This window comes from Saimiri boliviensis, chromosome 1 (assembly GCF_048565385.1).
Source record: "Saimiri boliviensis isolate mSaiBol1 chromosome 1, mSaiBol1.pri, whole genome shotgun sequence".
Classification (NCBI taxonomy): Eukaryota; Metazoa; Chordata; class Mammalia; order Primates; family Cebidae; genus Saimiri; species Saimiri boliviensis.
In genome coordinates this window covers 229,020,558-229,042,222 of record NC_133449.1, presented here as the reverse complement: position 1 = coordinate 229,042,222, position 21,665 = coordinate 229,020,558, and the positions used below count along the sequence as shown (strand labels likewise).

At 43.0% G+C, this 21,665-nt stretch overlaps 1 protein-coding gene across 2 annotated transcripts in view; it reads right to left on the bottom strand.

Annotated features, from left to right (window-relative positions):
* SERINC5 (serine incorporator 5) overlaps window positions 1-21,665 on the bottom strand; it is a 126,351-nt gene that overhangs the window by 31,492 nt on the left and 73,194 nt on the right. For both annotated transcript variants that reach the window (XM_003920804.4, XM_074384316.1), the window contains exons 3-6: window positions 11,909-12,087; window positions 11,340-11,422; window positions 9,284-9,377; window positions 902-1,113 (exon numbers count right to left, since the gene is read on the bottom strand). In XM_003920804.4, the coding sequence (XP_003920853.1) occupies window positions 902-1,113; window positions 9,284-9,377; window positions 11,340-11,422; window positions 11,909-12,087 (568 nt within the window). The remainder of the gene's footprint in view (window positions 1-901; window positions 1,114-9,283; window positions 9,378-11,339; window positions 11,423-11,908; window positions 12,088-21,665) is intronic.

The following is a 21,665-nucleotide window of genomic DNA, read 5'->3' as shown; positions in this document are numbered from 1 at the left end:
TCACTCTGTAAGCCCAAAGACATTATCCTGGTTTAAGAAATCAAGAGTAGTTTATAAATGACAATTCACACTTATACTTCATAAAGCACTTTCAAATCCCACTGTCCCTTCCAGCTTTGAAACGACCATGAACAAGGTCAGGCTCACATGTTTCCACTGACTTCACTGAGGAAGAACATGGGTCTGAGGAAGGTTAGCACATGGGCCAGCCCATACTGTCCACAGCCCTGAGTGAAGGATGACCCCAAATTTTCAATAAAGAAAATAGAAAAAAAATTTAATTAATATTTATATAAACTACAAAGCACTTTAATCTTTTCATTTAGGTTTTTTCTTCTTTTTTTTTTTTTTTTTGAACAGAGTCTCGCTTTTGTTGCCCAGGCTGGAGGGCAGTGGCACAATCTCGGCTCACTGCAACTTCCGCCTCCCGAGCTCAAGCGATTCTCCTGCCTCAGCCTCCCAAGTAGCTGGGATTACAGGTGCCCGCCACCATGCCTGGCTAATTCAACTTTTACACAGAGTTGTAAAACTTCCACGACTCTCTCATTCAACTTTTACACAGAGACTGTAGGCTAGTTCATAAACAACTGAGCTTGATATACACAGAAGGCATTTCCCGTTTAAAGGCTCCTTGTGGTACATTATTTAGCAAAGGTGTTATCCTCCTATTCACTGACTTCGTTAAGTTCAGGTCTTTCTGACATGAGAAATGCTTGGCTATCACAGCTCGAGTGTGAGATATGAAGAGACTGGAGTCCCACCTTGCCTACTGCTGACATAGCCACAGTAAGTTAAGGAATACACTAGTTTCCAAAAAAAAAGAAAAAAACAACCCACTGGGTTTGCTCAAAGACACTTAGGAAACATGTAAATAAGGAAGAATGGAAACAAACATGCTTACGATTCTGGACACAGGGCGAGATGGCTACCAATGAAATAAGCAGGCACAGGCCTCCGTTCACACCCAGCAGAATTTTGTTTTCCATGCAGCCGTCTTTCTGTGTGTAAAACACTGCCATCGAAACCAAGCCTCCAGTGGCGACGGAATACATGATGAGCGTCACCAGGGCCAGCGAGGCGTACCAGAGCTTGTTACTGGCCGTGCCTGCTGTCCTGTTTCTCCGGGAAGTGGGTAAGAGGGAAGGAAGGAAGAGAAGACAAGTCAATGAAGCCCACCATTCTCTGATCACATTCGCCATCCCTCAGGCAGTAACTAATGCCATCAGGCCACAGGCACTGCCACCCAGCTGGCCCAGAAGACACATTGTTTTAGCAGGGATTATGCTCTATCAATGCTAGAAGGTTCTGGTAAATATGGAAACTTCTTGGCCCAAGTTTAGAATTTTCGCTCAACACTGAGAGAATTCCCCTTTCTGCCACAAATGTATTCATCAATTAAAATGAATAATGTCAATCCAAATGAGAGACTAAGCAAGAGTCTCAGTCAGTCAAGGTTTACGGAGCCAGAGGTCTGAGGGCACACCCAAACACACACGAGTCGGCCGGGCGTGGTGATTACGAGCTCAAGCCTGTAATCCCAGCACTTTGGGAGGCTGAGGCGGGTGGATCACGAGGTCAAAAGATCGAGACCATCCTGGTCAACATGGTGAAACCCCGTCTCTACTAAAGATACAATAAATTAGCTGGACATGGTGGCGCGTGCCTGTAATCCCAGCTACTCGGGAGGCTGAGGCAGGAGAATTGCCTGAACCCAGGAGGCGGAGGTTGCGGTGAGCCGAGATCACGCCATTGCACTCCAGCCTGGGTAACAAGAGCGAAACTCCGTCTCAAAAAAAAAAAACAAAAAACACCACAAGTCACAGAATCTTTTGTGGCTAGTGCTCCCAAGGAGGTTGCACAAGTCTCAGTATATACACATTTATTTAAAGGGGAAAAGGCATGCAGGAAAAGGACAGGCGGTGAGGCAAACCTGACATTCTCCTGAGATTTTAATTAGCGCTCAATAAACTCTGCTATACAAGAGACATGATAAACATTTTAAAAGGAAGTGAAGGAAGAGTTAATTATGTAGTCTCAGGGTAGGCGGAGGAATGACTGCTCTCCTGTCTTTGTTCTGCACCTGGGAAGATAAACTTGTAATGGGCATTGTCAGTGTGAAATGTAACAGACTGCAATTCCATGGACAAGGAGCTAGACTTAGATCACAGACCTAAAGTTACAATTAACATGTCCTTTTTATGGGAAGACACACAGCTTGAAACGTTAAGGGGCCAGCAGAGAATTTACTTATGAGCAATTTGAGGGCAGTCATCTGGGATGCATGAGGCCTTCTGCCTTCTTTAGAGGTCTAGAGCTAATGTCTAGCGCTTGACACAAGGTTGGGAAGTCACAGCTCTTTGGGGGGGGGGGTGGGGGGCAGCAATGTCACGTGACTCTGTCTCCAGGCTTAACGCTCCTTTTGGTAGAATGAGTTTGGGCAGTCCTGCAATGCTTTATTTCCTTTAGCTACCTACAGACTTTATTCTAGCTTCTCCATTCTGACTGTGGACCACCTTGTATCAGTTTTTGGCAAGATGAAAAAGTGGCTCTTCATGGGACTTCTCCAAGTTCTCTCCATAAACATGGAACCCCGAAGCGCAGAGCCTCTACTTGAAAGTGCTACCGGGCAAGGTGGCTCACACCTGTAATCCCAGCACTTTGGGAGGCCCAGGTGGGCAGATTACTTGAGGCTAGGAGTTCAAGACCAGCCTGGGCAACACGGCAAAACCTCATCTCTACAAAAAAAAGAAAACTTAGCTGGGTGTGGTGGCACATACTTGTAGTCCCAGCTTGGGACTAAGGTGGGAGACTTAGTCTCCCAGCTTGGGAGACTAAGGTGGGGGGATCACCTGAGCCCAGGGGGTTGAAGGCTGCTATGAGCCATGACTGTACTACCGCATTCCAGCCCGGGCAAGAGTGAGACCCTGTTTAAATTTTTTAAAATAATAATAAACTTTTTTTTTTTTTTTGAGACGGAGTCTTGCTTTGTCACCAGGCTGGAGTGCAGTGGCACAATCTCAGGTCATTGCAACCTCTGCCTCCTGGGTTCAAGCGATTCTTCCGCCTCAGCCTCCCGAGTAGCTGGGACCATAGGCGCGTGCCACCACGCCCGGCTAATTTTTTCGTATTTTTAGTAGAGACAGGGTTTCACCGTTGGCCAAGATGGTCTCGATCTCTTGACCTCGTGATCCACCCGCCTTGGCCTCCCAAAGTGCTGGGATTACAGGCATGAGCCACCGCGCCCAGCCAATAATAGACTTTCAAAAACAAAGTGTTGCCAGCAGCTCTTGTGGATTTCATCTTCTTGGGGAAAAGAGGATCAGCTTTACTCAGAGCCAGAATGGCTGACCTCAGCTCTTTACTGCCTGTACTAAAGAGGAGGACCTGTAACTGCACTGCTTCTCTAAAATAGTGAAGAAAAATTTGACATTAAAAAAAGTTAGATAGGAATAAGTTCTGGTGATCAACTGCATGGCAGGGTGATGATGGTTAACAGTAAGGTATTGTGTATTACAAAACAGCTAGGAGAGGCTTTTGAAGGTTCTCAGCACAAAGAAATGATACAGCCTGGTCAACAGAGCAAGACCCATCTACAAAAACCAAAAACCAAACCAAAACAAAAAACACAAAAAATTAGTGGTGCATGCTAATTCGCCAGCTTTTTGGGAGGCTGAGGCAGGAGGATCTCTCGAGCCTAAGAGTTCAGGGCTGCAGTGAGGTATGACTGTGCCACAGAGTGAGACCCTGTCTCTTTAAAAACAGAGAAAAAAAAAAGGGAAGAAAGAAAAAGATGATAAATCCACGAGGTAACAAATAGCCAACTGCCTTGATTTGATTACTGTATGACATATATGTATCAAACCATCAAAATGTATCCTATAAATATGTACAATTTTAATATGCCAATTAGAAAAAAAGGAGAATAAATAAGTCAGGAAAAGAATAATGGGATGTACAAATTTAAAAAACTAACTAAATGAGCTGGATGCAGTGGCTCATGCCTGTAATCCCAACATTTGGGAGGCCGAGGCAGGCAGATCACCTGAGGTAAGGAGTTCAAGACCAGCCTGACCAAGATGGTGCATCCCTGTCTCTACTCAAAACACAGAAACGAGTCAGGCGCAGTGGTGGGCACTTGTAATCCCAGCTACTTGGGAGGATGGGGCAGGAGAATCACTTAAGCTCTGGAGGTGGAGGTTGCAGTGAGCCAAGATTGTGCCATTGCACTCCAGCCTGGGCAACGAGAGCAAGATTCTGTCTCTATTAATAAAAAATAAGAGAAATAAGTGGTGATTTAAATCTATAGAAATTGTTCAGAACAAAGAACCAAGAATGGGCTGCCCTTGGGGAAAGAGGATCTAGGATCCAGTTGGTGCAGCTTATGGCTTGTCCCTTTGTGTACAGTTCTTAAATTATTCTTTTTATTTTTAAAAAATTATTCTTTAAATAGAATATAGGCATGTGGCTTAAAAGGAAACCTTAAAAGGCACAAAAGGATTTGTCTCATTTTAAATTAAAAAAAAAAAACTGTATCAGCATCAAATAATTAAACATTTCTTTGAATATCGTAAAAAAAAAAAAAAAAAAAAAAAAGAAATTGTTCAGAACAAGGCTGGGCATGGTGGCTCACACCTGTAATCCCAGCACTTTGGGACGTCAAGGCGGGCGGATCACATGAGGCTAGTAGTTTGAGACCAGCCTGGCCAACAGGGTGAAACCCTGTCTCTATACCAAAAACACAAAAACTAGCCAGGCATGGTGGTGTATGCCTGTAATCCCAGCTACCTGGGTGGCTGAATCGCTTGGACCCCAGAGGCAAAGGCTGCAGTAAGCCCAGATCATGCCACTGCACTCCAACCTGGGCAACAGAGCAAGACCCTATCTCATACACACAAAAAGAAATTGTTTAGAACAAAGAAAAGTATCTATAACTGCTAAATGAAGAGGAAAGAAGAACAGGGAGAATGAATTGAATGAATCATTGTCATCTGCCTTATGATTAAATGCTCTTTGTAACCACATTCTCCCAAACCTCACAGAAAAAGCAACTTGCTTTTTGCCCTCACAAAACTGGAAAGTGTTCAAGCAACGCAGCTAAAATGTTTTAATGATGAAAAAGTTCCTGCAGCCAGAAACAAAGAAAATAGGGAGGAAAGGCCAAAATGATAATGACCGTCATATTCCTGAAACTCTGCCAGACAAGACACTCCAATGACCTCAGAATTATTCTAACATAAAAGGCACACAAAGGAAATGAGAGAAAATGGGATTTTAAAAAGGAAAGAAAAAAAAAAAAAAACCAAGTAAGAGCAAATAATAACTAATGATAGGGAGACAGCATAAATTATGTATAAAATGTAAACACTGCTGACTAGCTTGTGGGTGGGAGAGGACCGAAGCTTTTCTTCACTAGTCTTTTCAGTTACGTTATTAGAATACGAAGGACTTCCTTATAGTTAACTTACATTTACAGTTTGTCCCAAAATTAAATCTTCAACCCTAACCTTTCCCCTGAACTTCACTCATATTATCCAGTTGCTCATTTAATGTCTCCACTTGAAGGCCTAACTGGCATCTCAAACTCAGCACATCCAGGCTGAGGCTACTTCCTGGTATTCACACCCCCATTCCTCCATCCCCCAAACCTGCTATTGTGCAATCATTCCAACCTTAGAAAACGCAATTTCATCTTCCCATTGTTGGGAAAGGGGGAGGGGGAGGGGAGGGGAAGGGGAAGGGGAAGAAGGAAAAAGGAAGGAAAGGAAGAAGGAAGGGAGGGAGGGAGGGAGATGAAAAAAAGAACTGCAGTCACTCTGGAAGCCTCTTGCTTCTCTCCCCTCCCCCACCCACCTCCAGCCAGAGCCAACTTCAAAACAGGAGGATCCAGTTCCTGCTACCACTTAATTTCAGACTACGCCTCCTTCGCCTGGATTGTCTCCCCCGACCTCCTTATTTGCACCTGCCTCCTTCTCACCTGTCTTGACTTAAAACAGATTATATTCTTTCCTTTCTAAGGCCCTCTGGTGCTCTCCCATCACACTAAAAATCCAAAGAAAGTCTTTACACGTGGCACCTAAGGCTCTTTGTTTCAATTCTGATAGAGAATTGGCCCTGCAAACCATAAAACTTGAGCTAATAAGGAAAAAAAGAACACACCAGTTAGTTCAAACAGATTATTTAAGTGTGAAAACTGAAGTCAGAGGGGCCAACTGATGTGCCCTATATCGAAATAGCAAGCATAAAAGGGGCACTGAAGCGGAACACAATGCCATCCCAGCACTTTGGGAGGCCAAGGCAGAAGGATCTCTTCAACTCAGGACTTCAAGATCAGCCTGGGCAATATAGCAAAACACCATGCCTACCAAAAAAAAAAAAAAAGAAAGAAAGAAATTAGCCAAGTCTGGTGCCACATGCCTGTAGTCCCAGCTGCTTGGGGTGCTGAGGTGGGAGAATTACTTAAGCCTGGGAAACTGAAGCTGCAGTAAGCCATGATCACACAACTGCATGCCAGCCTGGATAACAAAGGTGAGATCCCATCTCAAAAAAAAAAAAGGAAAAAGAAAAGAAAGGGGAACGAAGTCTGCATCTTCTAGTTTCCAGGCCACGGCCTTTCTAGCCTACTGCTTTTAAGATCATCTTCTTCTCAAGATGTTTACAAAGAGATAAATGAAAAAGGGAAGAAAAGGTACTTTAGTTGTTCCATCAGGAGCAATGAGCACGTTTTCTAGATTCTTATAAGCAAGAGTCAAAAAACAGCCCAGCCGGGCGCAGTGGCTCAAGCCTGTAATCCCAGCACTTTGGGAGGCCAAGGCAGGTGGATCACGAGGTCGAGACCAACCTGGTCAACATGGCGAAACTCCGTCTCTACTAAAAATACAAAAAATTAGCTGGGCGTGGTGGCGCGTGCCTGTAATCTCAGCTACTCAGGAGGCTGAGGCAGGAGAATTGCCTGAACCCAGGAGGCGGAGGTTGCGGTGAGCCGAGATTGCACTCCAGCCTGGGTAACAAGAGCAAAACTCCGTCTCAAAAAAAAAACAAAAAACAAAACAAACAAAAAAAAAAACAGCCCCAAACTACCAAATTTAAAGGAAAATATTGAGCTTTCTAGCTCATTTCTAATTTTAGACAAACTACTATAAACATATTGACAACAGGGATTTTTGTTGGCATTTAGGCCTCAAAGCTTGGATAACAGCAACACTATTTGCTGCAGAGCTTTCAAGTAATTCTGAGTTTCTGAAAGTTTTTAAAGCAACCAAACTTTTCCAAACTGCATGCTAAAACTTGACATCAATAATTAGTCCCAGCAAATGGATTCAGAGTCAATCAAAACATTAAAGTCAGAGTGAAGAGGCACAAGTGCTCTCAAGGGGACTTACTATTTAACAGGCAGATCAGGCACTAAGGATGAAAACTGCTGTTGTTTTACCATGAAGTTCCCTTTTTGAAGTATACTTGTGAAAATTTTAGGATGATGAATTCACTTTCTCACAAAAAATTCCAATTGAAAGCACATTCAGAATAATCATGGAAAGAGTGATATTTAATCAATTAAAATTCACTTCCAACTTCTTGTGTTTCTTCTGGACTACTGAGAAAACGGGGTCCCGTACAATTACAGTCACACATTTGGCTCATCTTTAAGAAAACTCTACCTCAAAACAAGATCCAGTGGAGACCATAACATAAATTACTGGATCTCACAGATAACTCAAAATGCATACCCTGTACAATAACTTACACAACAGCACAACTCAAACCCAGAAATCTGTATCATTATAGAGATCAGGACTTTAAAACATAGCCAAGCTTATCTGCAGGGCTACCTGTATGACTATGCAGTGTTCTGTAAACCATTTGAAAATTGTTCATATTTGGCCATGCTTAATCCAGTATTTACCAAACAGTAAAATGACTAACTCTAACTTTCCACTTACGCATCCCCCCAACAACAGCTGTACCTCATGAATTGACCCTTACAACCAAAAGAAAACAACTACCAAGTTGAACAGCATATTCGGAATAAAAAATACTGAGAGTATTAGGACAGTGTATTTTGTTTTGTCCATGGTAAAAATAAACTTCACATTCACACGGCACTTACGATTTTTAAAATTTCAGTATAATAAAATAATTCCTATAAAATATGCAAAATAACAAAAGCCTTACTGGGTACAATAGGTAGTTGTTTTTATTCATATTTTATAAGTAAAGAAAGTTATGCGGAAAGCAGTTAAGTGCTTTATCCAGAATCACAAAGTGGGTCAATTTGGCCTTAGAACTCAAGGGCTGGACCCTTCTCAAGTTGTCATTTTCTCAATGTGGCTTAGCAAGAAATAAAACTAGCTATTAGTAGCTGGGCCTCTCCCACTTGGCCCACGATATGAATTCAACTTCCAAGGCACTTAGAGTCTACCTTTTTCAAAGACAGGATGGCTTTCTAAGGTAGGACAACGTATCTCCCTAATGAAGAAGTCCTTTTTCCCCTCTTGGGAAGATGAAAAGAAATTAAAAAAACAAACAAACAAAAAAAACAAAACTCTTTTTTGTTGAGACAGGGTCTTGATCTGTTACTCACGGTGGAGTGCAGTTGTGTGACCTCAGCTCACCAAACCCTTGACCTACCAAACTCAAGCAATCCTCCCACCTCAGCCTCCCAAGCAGCTGGGATTATAGGCATGTGCTACCACGCCCAGCTAGGTTTTCATAGACAAAAGGTCTTAGTATGTTGCCCACGCTGGTCTCAAACTCCTGGGCTCAAGTAATCCTCCCTCTTTGCCCTCCTGAAAGTTCTGGAAGTACAGGCATGAGCCACCACATCTGGCCCAAAAATTTTTTTAAAAGAGGCCTATTCCATCTCATACTCTGCAGAAGATGAATCTCCAGCTCCAAAGTTTGAGTTTCGTGTTCACTTTTTAATTTTGTTTTAAATTTCATGAGGATGGGAGACTACGAGGAAGGCTACCCAAGTTTTTAGCCACCTCCAAAACCTGAGACTGACAGGTACGAGTAGAGGGGTGAGTGTGGCTAATTCATACCACTGGCTGACTCAGAGCCCAAATGAGGGAGTAGGGGCAGGGGGTCAAAAAGTGAGAAGTAAATAAAGGAGAGAAGTAAATGAAGAGGTACAAAAAAAAGCAGGCATAAAGGGAAAGTGACAGCAAACATTGCATTTGGTGTAAACAAAGCTGCAAATCCCTAGCAATGCAATTGAGTACAGCCTTTATCAAAACTGGGCAGTTTCTGTGTGTCAATAGGAAGCTTTCCACAAAGGCACACACACCAGTTCTTGTTCCACTTATGTGCAAATTCCACAAGCAGGAGGAGCTGGATGCCAATAAAGAGGAAGCCTCCGATGGCTCCCACGTAGCGCCAGGCTGCAAAAGACCACGAAGAACACAATGAGGCAACATTTCCTTGTATTTCACTAAAAAGAGAATAACCACAGCTGATTTTTACTAGATGATAAGTGTACCTAACATGCTTAATTCCCACACAACCATATAAGACATGGATTACTATTATAAATGTCACCCACTTTACAAAAGAGAAAAATGGAGAATCTATGTAGGTTGACAACATCTCAGTAAGTAAATGGCATCGTTGGGATCTGAACACAGGCAGTCTGACCCTGAAGTATCCAAGCTTAACCTCCATGCTACAACTGCCAGGTATCCGAACAGATGCCCTAATTCACAAAATCCACAATGAACCACAATTTAAAATCAAACATATATTGCCCGAAAAATCAAAGGTTCAAATTTTATTGGGTAAAAAGTCAACAACGACCAGTAAGGAAACAAGGTTCAGACAGGGGGACAAGGACTTGGCTCTATTTCTGGCTCTGCCACAAAGATGCCGTTACCGTGACTAAACCACATCACGTGGTTTCCAGCTTGTCTGTAAAAATCACTGAGCTAGAGCTGGGTGCAGTGGCTCACGTCTGAAATCCTAGCACTTTGGGAGGCTAAGGTGAGTGGATCACTTGAGGTCAGGAGTTCAAACCAGCCTGGCCAACATGGTGAAACCCTGTCTCTACTAAAAAAAAAAAAAAAAAATTTTGCCAGGCATGGTGGCAGGCACCTGTAATCCCAGCTACTCAGGAGGCTGAGGCAGGATTCAAGAATCGCTTGAACCTGGGTGGTGCGAGGTTGCAGTGAGCTGAGATCACACCACTGCACTCCAGCCTGGGCGACAGAGCAAGACTCTGTTTCCAAAAGAAAAAAGGCTGAGCTGGACCAGAGGGTGCAAGACTCTGTTTCCAAAAGAAAAAAGGCTGAGCTGGACCAGAGGGTTTCTAGGTCTCTTCTCCCTCTAAATATACATTCTAATACATCTCTGGAAATTTTAAAAACTTTTAACATCATTTTAGGTAAAAGCAAGACTTAGGGAGTATATGAAAAACAAGTATGACCCTAAACAACTAGGTAGGCTCTGATACATAACTATATGAAAGATTATGGCTGTTCCTTACAAACTGATACAATCTAGAGGTTTTGTTTAGTTTTTGGGACAAAGTCTCACTCTGTCGCCCAAGTTGGAGTGCAGTGGTGCAATCTCAGCTCACTGTAACCTCCACCTTCCGGGTTCAAGCAATTCTTGTGTCTCAGCCTCCCGAGTAGCTGAGATTACAGGCACAGACCACCACGCCCAGCTAATTTTTATATTTTTAGTAGAAACGAGGTTTCTCCATGTTGGTCAGGTTGGTCTCAAACTCCTGGCCTCAAGTGATCCATGCGCCTCAGCCTCCAAAATGCTGAGATTACAGGTGTGAGCCACTACACCTGGCCTAAATGTTTTAAAGTACCTTACTTGGGAAAGTGAATCCATTTGGGTTGAACAAAATGCCTGAACCAGTGAAATTTAGGTTTTTCCCTCCACAAATATGAAAAAGGACCCCCTGTTTCAGCTATGATTAAAGGCGTCACATTAATGAATTGTAGCAGGTTCTAGCAATACAGAATATAATTCAATGTTACAGAGCTTCACATAAGGTAAGTTTAAAACCAGACTGAAGGATGCTTTTCCTGTCCCACTATCGCTGTAGTAGACGTTCAACTGCTGACAGCCCTGCGCTCCCTGTTGCTGGGTTTTCTGTGCAGTGTTTGGAAAGAACAAGATCTCACCCAGGCTAGCAGAGTATCAAAGTCCTCTTTGGAGACGGGAGGTAGATAGGCAATGGTGGAGAAAGTATGGGCAGGTAAGACAGGAATTTCTTCTGAAGCCAAAATAAAATCAGTAACTCAAACTATCAAAGGTACTTTGGACAGTGCTTCTGAGCAATTTGACAAAATGGATAAAGACAAAATAAATAGGTACCCAAAATACCCCATTAGTACCGTTCAGAAAGGTGTCCTGATCTGGAATGAAGAAAGCTCCTGAGCACATGGCCCCCAACAGCAGAAGTTTAAAGAACCAAAATCTAGAAGGGGGGGAAAAAGAGGAAATGTATTTAAATAACATTCAACAAGGACAAAGGACTTCTTAGAAAGTAAGCATGTCAATCCATGATTCTGCCATTGGCCAATGTTCTCTCCTAATCGAGGGGAAGTAATTGAGTGACTTGAAGAATGCCTTTTCCCATAGTTACACAGACTCAGTGCAGCCTCCAATTGTGCAAAACACCATTTCATTGCAGGGGTGGAAATGACCTGGGAAAAGGTCTTAGAACCAGAAAGAAACTCTTTGTCTTGACTAAATTTCGCATCATGGTGCCAGGTGTTACAAATAAGATTCTAGCTTTTAGACAACCATGTGAATAACAAGTATCAGTTCCATCTTCCCCTAAATCAACTATGTCAACTAGAAGAAGAGCAGTCACAGTGTCTGGTGGATAGAGGGGATCCTGGAATACTGTCTGGAACATAAGAAAGAAGAAAGCAATTCCCAAGAAGACTAAAATACTTACCCATTGTGAATATGAGCTCTACAACTTTTGCTGTTGTTGATTTTCAAGGTCAGTAGACAGAAGATAAAGAAGAAACAAGCCATTCCAAAACAGACTCTATATACGGCAGAATATCCCACCAGCTTCTCACAGGTGTCACCAGCTTTAATGCCTTTACACATCTCTTCAAAAAAAGGAATCTGAGGAGAAAGTTTAGAAAAGTCATCGGTTACAACTGAGTGAGAGGAGGCTGTCATGGAGTGTTCATGCAGGTGACCACTCAACATCCACTTGGAAATGGATCGTGTGCATAAAAAAACACACAGAGGAAGGGAATCTATCTTCTAAAGAGACATTTTTCTAATTTTCTCTGAATCTTTTTTTAAAAGATACAGTGATCATAAAGTAACATTTGGCCTTTACTTGCCCCAAATGACTTCTGAAATCCAACAACAGATTTTGTGAAAATTACCTGCCCCACTCTGCCTTCCCAAAATGAGACAAGGTCTCACTCTGTTGCCCGGGCTGGAGTGTAGTGGCACAATCACGACTAACTGCAGCTTTGATCTTCCAGGCTCAGGCAATCCTCTTGCCTCAGCCTCCCAAGCAGCTAGGACTACAGGCACGCACAACCATGCCCAGCTAATTTTTATATTTTTTTGTAGAGATGGGGTTTCATCATGTTGCCCAGACTGGTCTTGAATTCCTGAGCTCAAGCAATCCACCTGCCTTAGCATCCCAAAGTGCTGGGATTATAGGCATGAACCACTGCACCCAGCCAAAAATCCCATTTCAATACATGGATGTATTTTTGTTGATGTGTATACATATATAGAAATAAAAATTCAGAGACTTCTTTTACTATCTACCCCAAATGTCACTCCCCTCCCTCAGAAGAGTAAACAATTTGATGGCTAGAGTATTCGTATTAATTCACATAAATGTGTGTGTATACATATATACAACACATCCACATATACATACACAACACACATACATACACTCGTATCATACTATACATATAATACACATATTAAAACAGCTTCTTAAAATAAAACATTGTATGTAATGTTCTGCAGTATTTTTTCCCAATTAACAATAAGCCAGGCCAGGCACAGTAACTCATCCTTGTAATCCCAGCACTTTGGGAGGATGAGGTGGATGGGTCACCTGAGGTCAGGAGTTCAAGACCAGCCTGGCCAACATGGTAAAACGCCATCTCTAATAAAAAATACAACACTTAGCTGGGTGTAGTGGCACATTCCTGTAATCCCAGCTACTAGGGAGGCGGAACTGCTTGAACCTGCGAGGCGGAGGTTGCAGTGAGCCACGATCGTGCCACTATACATACTCTGGGCAACAGGGTGAGACTCCGTCTCAAAAAAAATAAATAAATAAATAAATAAATAAAGAGCAAGCCAGGAAGAATCTTTCCCTATTAATACTAATGTGATGGATTCCCAAAATCCATCACATTCTTTTTCATTACTTATATTGTAGAAAGGCTAGATCAAAATTGATAACCATTCTCACACTGATCTTACTATTTTTGTTGGGGAGGGTTTTTAAATTCTACTTTGTGTACTTGTTTTTTATTATCACAAACACTGATACAACAAATACTGCTGTTCATGCCTCTTTGCACCTGTGCCATTATTTATGCAAGACAGACACCTGAGCTAGAAATGGAATTGGTGGGTCAACTAATCAGGTTGAATTTCCCTCATCCAAAATGCTTGGGACCAGAAGTGTTATGGAATTTGGAATATTTACACTGTATTACTGGCTAAGCTTTCCTAATCCAAAAATCTAAAATGCTTCGGCGAGCATTGCCTTTGAGCATCATGTTGGCACTTAAAAAGTTTCAAATTTTAGAGTATTTCACATTTCAGATGTTTGGATTAGGAATATTCAACCTGTATCATATTTTTAAGCTTCAAGATATGAGTTAAATCATACTTTCAAAGCCTATACCAATTTAAATCCTACCATTAATATCTGAGCTTGCACATTTCCCAACTTGTACGTCTAATTTAAAGGCAAAAACCCAGTATCCTGCTTTAATGTACATCTTCCTTATTACTAGTGAGATTCAGCATCTTTTCCCAAGTTTATTGCCATCTGTTTTGTTTCTCTAAATTGGCTGTTAATTGAGTATTTTCTTGATCCACTGGAGCTCTTTCTTAATGGGTCTTAATCTTCTGATAAATGTTGACAATAGTTTATTCCAGCCAAATTAGAAGGCTCCAATGTGACATAATCACTTTCATTATCAGATTAAAATCTTATACAATGAGAACAAGCAGCACATTCCTAGTAACATTAACAAGGATTTGGTCAGTCGTAAAAAGCTTGCTTCTTATTAACATCAAAGTTGAACACCATTCTGAATAGAAAATAAGTTAAATCACATTATAACTATTGTTCATAAGAAAAATAAAGTATCAGAGAGAAAAGATAACACAAAACTGAAGGTAAAAGTGAAGCGCGATAAAGAAGAGAATTTACAGTTTTTCTCCAGAGAAGATACTGAAGAAACAATAATATCAGTGGCTACCAGGATTTCCATAAACAAATATCAACCCAAATGAGAGACTGACGCAAGAGTCTTAACAGGGTATAACTAAGCCAGAGCTGGAGGGCCCACCCAGAAACACACAATGTCACAGAATCTTCTGTGGCCCGTGCTCCAAAACGTTTGCAGAAGGCTCAGGGTTTACCCATTTCTTTAAAGGGGAGAAGGCATGCAGGAAAAGGGGGCAGGCGGTGAGGCAAACCTGACATTCTCCTGAGATTTAAATTAGTGCCCAGTAAACTCTGCTATACAAGAGATACGATAAACATTCAAAAAGGAAGTGAAGGAAGAGTTAATTATATAGTCTCAGGGCAGGCAGAGAAACAACTGCTCTCCTGTCTTTGTTCTGCACCTGGGAAGATGAGCTTGCAATAGGCATTGTCAGTGTGAAATATAACAGACTGCAATTCCATGGACAAGGAGCTAGACTTAGATCACAAACCTAAAGTTAAAGCTGACGTGTCCTTTTTTACGGGAAGATACACAGCTTGAAAGGTTAAGGGGCCAGCAGAGAATTTACTTATGAGCAATTTGAGGGCAGATACCCGGGATGCACGAGGCCTTCTGCCTTCTCCAGGGGCTGGCTAATGCATAGTGCTTTGACCCAAGGTTGGGAAGTCACAGCTATCTATTGGGCAAGGAGGGCAAGGTGCAGGGAGAGCAGTAGTGTCAGGTGACTGTTTCTCCAGTCTTTTTTGTTTGTTTGTTTTGTTTTGTTTTGTTTTGTTTTTTGAGACGGAGTTTCGCTCTTGTTACCCAGGCTGGAGTGCAATGGCGCGATCTCGGCTCACCACAACCTCCGCCTCCTGGGTTCAAGCAATTCTCCTGCCTCAGCCTCCTGAGTAGCTGGGATTACAGGCACATGCCACCATGCCCAGCTAATTTTTTTGTACTTTTAGTAGAGACGGGGTTTCACCATGTTGACCAGGATGGTCTCGATCTCTCGACCTCGTGATCCACCCGCCTCGGCCTCCCAAAGTGCTAGGATTACAGGCTTGAGCCACCATGCCCGGCCTGTTTCTCCAGTCTTAACTTTCCCTTTGGCATAAAGAGTCTGGGCGGTCCTGAGATGGTTTCTTTTCCTTTACACAAACAGTTCCATTTTCTCCCCGCTCCCTTTTTTTTTTTTTTTGAGACAGGGTCTCTCACTCTGTTGCCCAGGCTGGATGGAGTGCAGTGGCGCAATCTGGGCTCACGGCAACCTTCACCTCCAGGGCTCAAGCCATTCTCCTACCTCAGCCTCCCAAGTAGCTAGGACTGCAGGCATGCACCCCCAAGCCCAGCTAATTTTGTTTTTGTAGAGACGATGTTTCACTATGTTGACCAGACGGGTCTTAAACTCCTAGACTCAAGCAATCTACCTGCCTCAGTACCTCCCAAAGTGCTGGGATTACAGGCGTGAGCCACCATACCTGGCCAGCTCCGTTTTCATGGAGAGATGTGAAAGGCTTCATGAGAAAATATCCAACATTTTGTTTTCAGCAAATTCCTAAAACTACGTTTTTAATGACTTTTTTTACATCATTTTGTCGTAACAGAGACGAGATGTTTTGCTTGATAAATAAAGACTGCATCTGAACAGGTAAGTAGATAAACAAGCACAGTCTTAAACTATCAGTCCTCACTGGAGGACTCTGTGGCCACAACAAGGGTAGCCACTGTTGTAACTCGAGACCAGCACCTGGCATCTGCCCCTGAAAGCTCTGCCCCACATCAAAGACTCTTTCTTGAAAGACCAACCAGATTGACCAGCCCAGACCAGGAAATTCTTCTTTTCTTTGTTGCTCTCCCTGGGCTAGTTCATTAACCCTTTTCTTATTCCCTTTCTCTTAATGTTAAATGTTATTTTGTTTGCAGTGGAATGTTTAATCAGTAACACCTATATATTGACTGAGTACACGATTGTGTATGGTTTGCAATACTGACTGGCTTGTGCAGTGGCCAGAGCCTGTGTGCCTGCAGACCTAACGAGTGAATGTGAAGTACTACGAAGAATTGCCTCCTTGGAACTCCACGTAGCTGGACTCCACATAGCTGGTGGCTTTTGTGATTGAATTAGCATCAATAGAAGTCCAGTGTCGTGGAAAGACACAAACCTCTGACCTTGTGTCACTCACAAAAACCAGGATATGGCACCCTAAACTATTCAAGCTCGTTGTTCTGAGAAACTGAAGGCACAGAAGTAGCTCTGCAAAGCCGCTGTTTTAGACAATTTACATCTATAGAGGAAATGTACATTAAAAAGTGTATCAGACAACGTTTATTCACCATACATTTCTTCTCCTCACCCTCCCATTACGTGTTGCCAGCAAGTCCCGGAGGCCCCAAACCCCTATTTATTTCTCTCTGTAGCTCAAGATACTATAAGCTTCTATCATCTGACCTTTTTTTTTCTTTGTCTAATTGAGACAGAGTCTCACTTTGTTGCCCAGGCTGGAGCAGTGGCACAATCTCGGCTCACTGCAACCTCTGCCTCCCAGGTTCAAATGACTCTCCTGCCTCAGCCTCCTGAGTAGCTGGGATTACAGGCGCCCACCACCATGCCAGGCTAATTTTTGTATTTTCAGTAGGCACAGGGTTTCACCATGTTGGCCAGGCTCCAGCTCCTGACCTCAAGTGATCCGCCTGCCTCAGCCTCCCAAAGTGCTGGCATTACAGGCGTATAATCCCACTGGGCCTGGTCTCTTTTTTTTAAACGCTTTTTATCCTGTAATTGGTCTCATGTCAATTCAACTTGCTTCCCAGAAAGAAAACCAAGAAGAGTGGAAGGAAGCCATTTTTCCCTTCCCTACAAAGGCAGGGTCTTGCTGGGAAGGGCGAGGTGCATGCCAGGCTTAGCAGTCGGGCCCCCATCCTCTAAGTGAGGGGAAAAGCACTACTGAAGCTACAACATCTTTGGCCACAAAGTGGAAGACATGGTGAAAGAGTACAGACTTGAGGCAGGGGGACAAGTCTGAAGGCTGCTGGGAACAGGTGAGGAAGGTAACCCCAGGCAGAGAACTAGAAATTCTGCAGGTAGAGATACAATTGACAGGATGGCATAGAAGACAAGAATGAAGTCTAAGAATCAGAATCAGATAAAGCTCTTCTGTTTTCTTCTTCTTTTTTTTTTTTTACATTGCTGTTTGGGGTAGAGGGAGGAGTACAACTGGCAGGGGACAGAGCAGAAGTGAAGAACAGAGTAGGAGCTTACTCTTTAACACTGAGGGCATCCCAGAGAGAACAGTCTGGTCTGGAAATTGCTTTAGAATAGCAACTGTGGCTGGAACAAGGACACAGGAAGCGCCTGCAGGCAGGTAATGAGAAGTCACGCAGGTGCTTTCTGGAGGAATCTCCATTTTTAGCTGTATTTTAAACGTGAGTGATCAACCAGCATGGTTACGATCTTCAGGTACTGAAATATGGCAGGGAACACACACAAAATGAACGTTTCAGAGTGTCTAACCCAAAACAAAAGTTACACCTGTATGAGTAGTGCTAGTAACAAGGAAGTAAGTTGCTTTGAATCTAATAAAAGCTACATTCGTGGAGAAGCCACACCACCTCATTCATAAGGCTGTTTCAGTTACACAGGATCTATTGCTCTATAACATTCATTAAATTATTTTCTTCCCCACCTTCTCTCTTCCACTCCATCAGCAACTCTAATTCCTGAACCACATCTTTCCCAGAACTCATGCACATTAGCACCTCTTTTATCTACACCAGCCCATCATTCACCTTTAGACCTTCTCTACCTCCCCATCTCTCTCTTTGTTCTTCCTCCAAAATCCATTTCAAGGAGAACCTAACAGTGGCAGGCTGAGCTCCTATGCCACCATCCCCAACAAATCCCCTCCACTGTTTGTTTATTCCAGAATCTGGAATGTGCCCAGAGCCCTTTAAGGCTCATCAAAGGGTGAGTGTACACTGGCACTGTCTAGTCATCAAAAACAGGTAAACAACCTCCCTGCTCCAAATCCTAACCACGACCTCCTTTATGCTCTGTGGGTGACTGAGCACATTTAGTTTTCAGTATGTGGTGAGTATTTTTGGGCAAAGAACCTCCAAGGTGAATAAGCTAGCCATATTCTGGCAAGGGGAATTTGCTTCAATTAAATATTTGCTGTTCCAAAGTCCACCCCAGTTTTGGAAAAAGAAAAAATACATCACATACAAATTCCATACCACAGGGTGAAGGGGATGTGCCTGCTAACCTCTTAAGTCTGGCTCTGTGCACCCAAGGGACACTTAAGCCAGGCTCACAAGTCAGGCTTACACATTGTGTGCTGTTTGTTTGTTCGTTTCTTTCTTTCCTTCTTTTTTTTTTTTTTTTTTTCCCCTCTCTCTCTCTCTTTCCCTCTCTTTCTTTGTTTCTGGCGGAGTTTCTCTCTATGTTGCCCAGGCTGGAGTGCAGTGGTATAATCTCAGCTCACGGAAACCTCTGCCTCCTGGATTCAAGCAATTCTTCTGCCTCAGCCTCTCAAGTAGCTGGGACTACAGGCACACATCACCATGCCCGGCTAATTTTTTATTTTTAGTAGAGACCGGGTTTCATCATGTTGGCCAGGCTGGTCTCGATCCTAACCTCAGGTGATCTGCCTGCCTCGGCCTCCCAAAGTGCAGGGATTACAGGCGTGTTCGGCCTATATGTTGTTTCTATATAGATCTCTGAGAGCAAGGCATTTCCTCCCAACCTTCAAAGCAACCAAACTCAAGGCCATAAACTATCAATTAAGAATAAATAGCTCATGGGACTTCCAATCCTAACTCCATTGCTAACTCTGAAAGACAAGCTAGTTACACACACAGATACCCTAAGCCTCAACTGTGTCATCTGCAAAATGAAATAATACCAACACCCATCTCAGAGTTGCCTGAGAATTACATCAGATAATGCCTGTGACGTGCTTACCACGGTTCCTAACCCATAGTAGTCATTAAATTAACTTCCTGAATTCTAAAGCACTATTATGTTATATAAAAATAATTTTGGGGGAGAGAATCAGGTATATTACATGATCCACAAACTAATGCATTCCGATTTAAACATGGTGGGAAACAACATCTTAAAACCCAGTGGATGCTCTATTCAGTTTACCAAAGGATCCAATGCCTTTGGATTGAAAGGATTAACTTTCTTTTTTTTTTTTTTTTAGAGACAGCGTTTTGCTCTTGTCACCCAGGCTGGAGTACAGTGGTGTGATCTCAGCTCACTACAACCTCTGCCTCCCGGGTTCAAGTGATTCTCCTGCTTCAGTTTCCTGAGTAGCTGGGAATACAGGCGTCTGCCACCACGCCCAGCTATTTTTTTGTATTTTTAGTAGACACAGGGTTTTACCATGTTGGCCAGGCTGGGCTCGAACCCCTGACCTCATGTGATCCACCCACCTCGGCCTCCCAAAGTGTTGGGATTACAGGCGTGACCCACCGCCTCAGCCTGTCAATAAGGTGAATCTTTCCTTGGTACACTTATATTAGAACTGAGAGGTCCAAAATACAGCATTCACTTCTTGTCTTTCAGAGACCTAGCCACCATCCAGAAGAAAATATTCTGAACTCACAAATTAGAAAAAAACATGTCCAAAACATGAACACAAGTAATAAACTCAACAGGATGGCAGCGAGAAGAAAATTCACTTAATTCTGTTTACACAGGAGAGATGCTAGCTACATCCCTAAAACATGACATAATTAGACACATGTATTACAGCATAGAATCTGATCATCCATGCACTCATTCCCAACTACTATGTGTAGGTTTCACTCTAGGTTAGAGGGATACAAGCTGTGAATAAAACAGGTTAAAAGTTCGTGCTAACGTTCTACTAGTGAAATGTTGTATGCACACAACTATGCTCTACTTATTTCAAGTATTTTCATGGTTAATTCAGATTGGTCATGATGTTTGCCTTAGGCAGGACGTTAGGACCTAATATTCCCCAAAAGACAGGACTCTGCACCTTACCTATAACCTCGAGATTTCCGAGCCCCGTTACCTGTTCCGTAGTTCTAGCGATGGGAACCAGTACATGGCAGACATTGAAGTTTCCGGCCCCAGCATCTTTCTTGTATCAGATTGAGTGATGGTGCCCAGCAGCTGGGGAGCTAGGGTGCCCAGACCCTCATTTTCTCCAGCCCTGCTTCTTCCTGGATCACCAGAAGGCTTGGTTTGGATTGCTCGAGTTTATGAGAGGCCATTGTTTTTGATCCTGTACTAGGTCCCAGTAGACCAGACCAAACCAGAATGAAGCCACTTGTGCTAAGTGCCGCTGAATCTGGGGGCCAGTTTTCCTTCAAACAATAACAAAACCCTGAAAGATTCCAGTCCATGTGAGTCTGCCTAATAAGGAAATCCTCTCTGTTTTTACCCGTTGTTCTCTTCTGCTTTTTTTGAGACTTTTCTGCCTATAAAGACACCCTCCTCTGCTCAGCTAACTGGAACACTTGTTCGATTTGACATTCTAGACTCACAAATAAAATCCAGTTCAGCCTTCCAACTACATTTGTAATTTCATCTTTTGACAGAATACATAAAAAGACAACTGGCTGAACACAGTGGCTCACACCCGTAATCCCAGCACTTTGGAAGGCTGAGGCAGGAGGATTGTCGCTTTGAGCCTAGGAGTTTGAGATCAGTCTGGGCAACTGACAAGGAGACTCAATCTCTACCACAAAATAAATAAATAAATAAATGACCCAGGCACTGTGGTGTACACCTGTGGTCCCAGTTAGCAGGCTGAAGCAGGGCAATCGCTTGAGCCAAGGAGGTTAAAGCTGCAGTGAGCCATGATTGTGCCACCACACTCCAGCCTGGGCAACATAGCAAAGCTCTGTCTCTTAAAAAAAAAAAAAAAAAAAGAGGCCAGGCACGGTGGCTCAGGCCTGTAATCCCAGCACTACGGTAGGCCGAGGCAGATCACCTTAGGTCAGGAGTCCAAGACCAGCCTGTCCAACATGGTGAAACCCTGTCTCTACAAAAATTAGCTGGGCATGGTGGTGAACGCTTGTGATCCCAGCTTCTTGGGAGGCTGAGGCAGGAGAATCGCTTGAACCTGGGAGGCGGAGGTTGTGATGAGCCAAGATTGCTCCACTGCACTCCAGCCTGGGTGACACTCTGTCTCAAAAAAGACAAATTTTTTTAACCTGTAAATAATTTGCCATTTATTTCGAAATGCCACACAGACATAATTACTGTTAAACATGTCATGCTAATTTATTGCC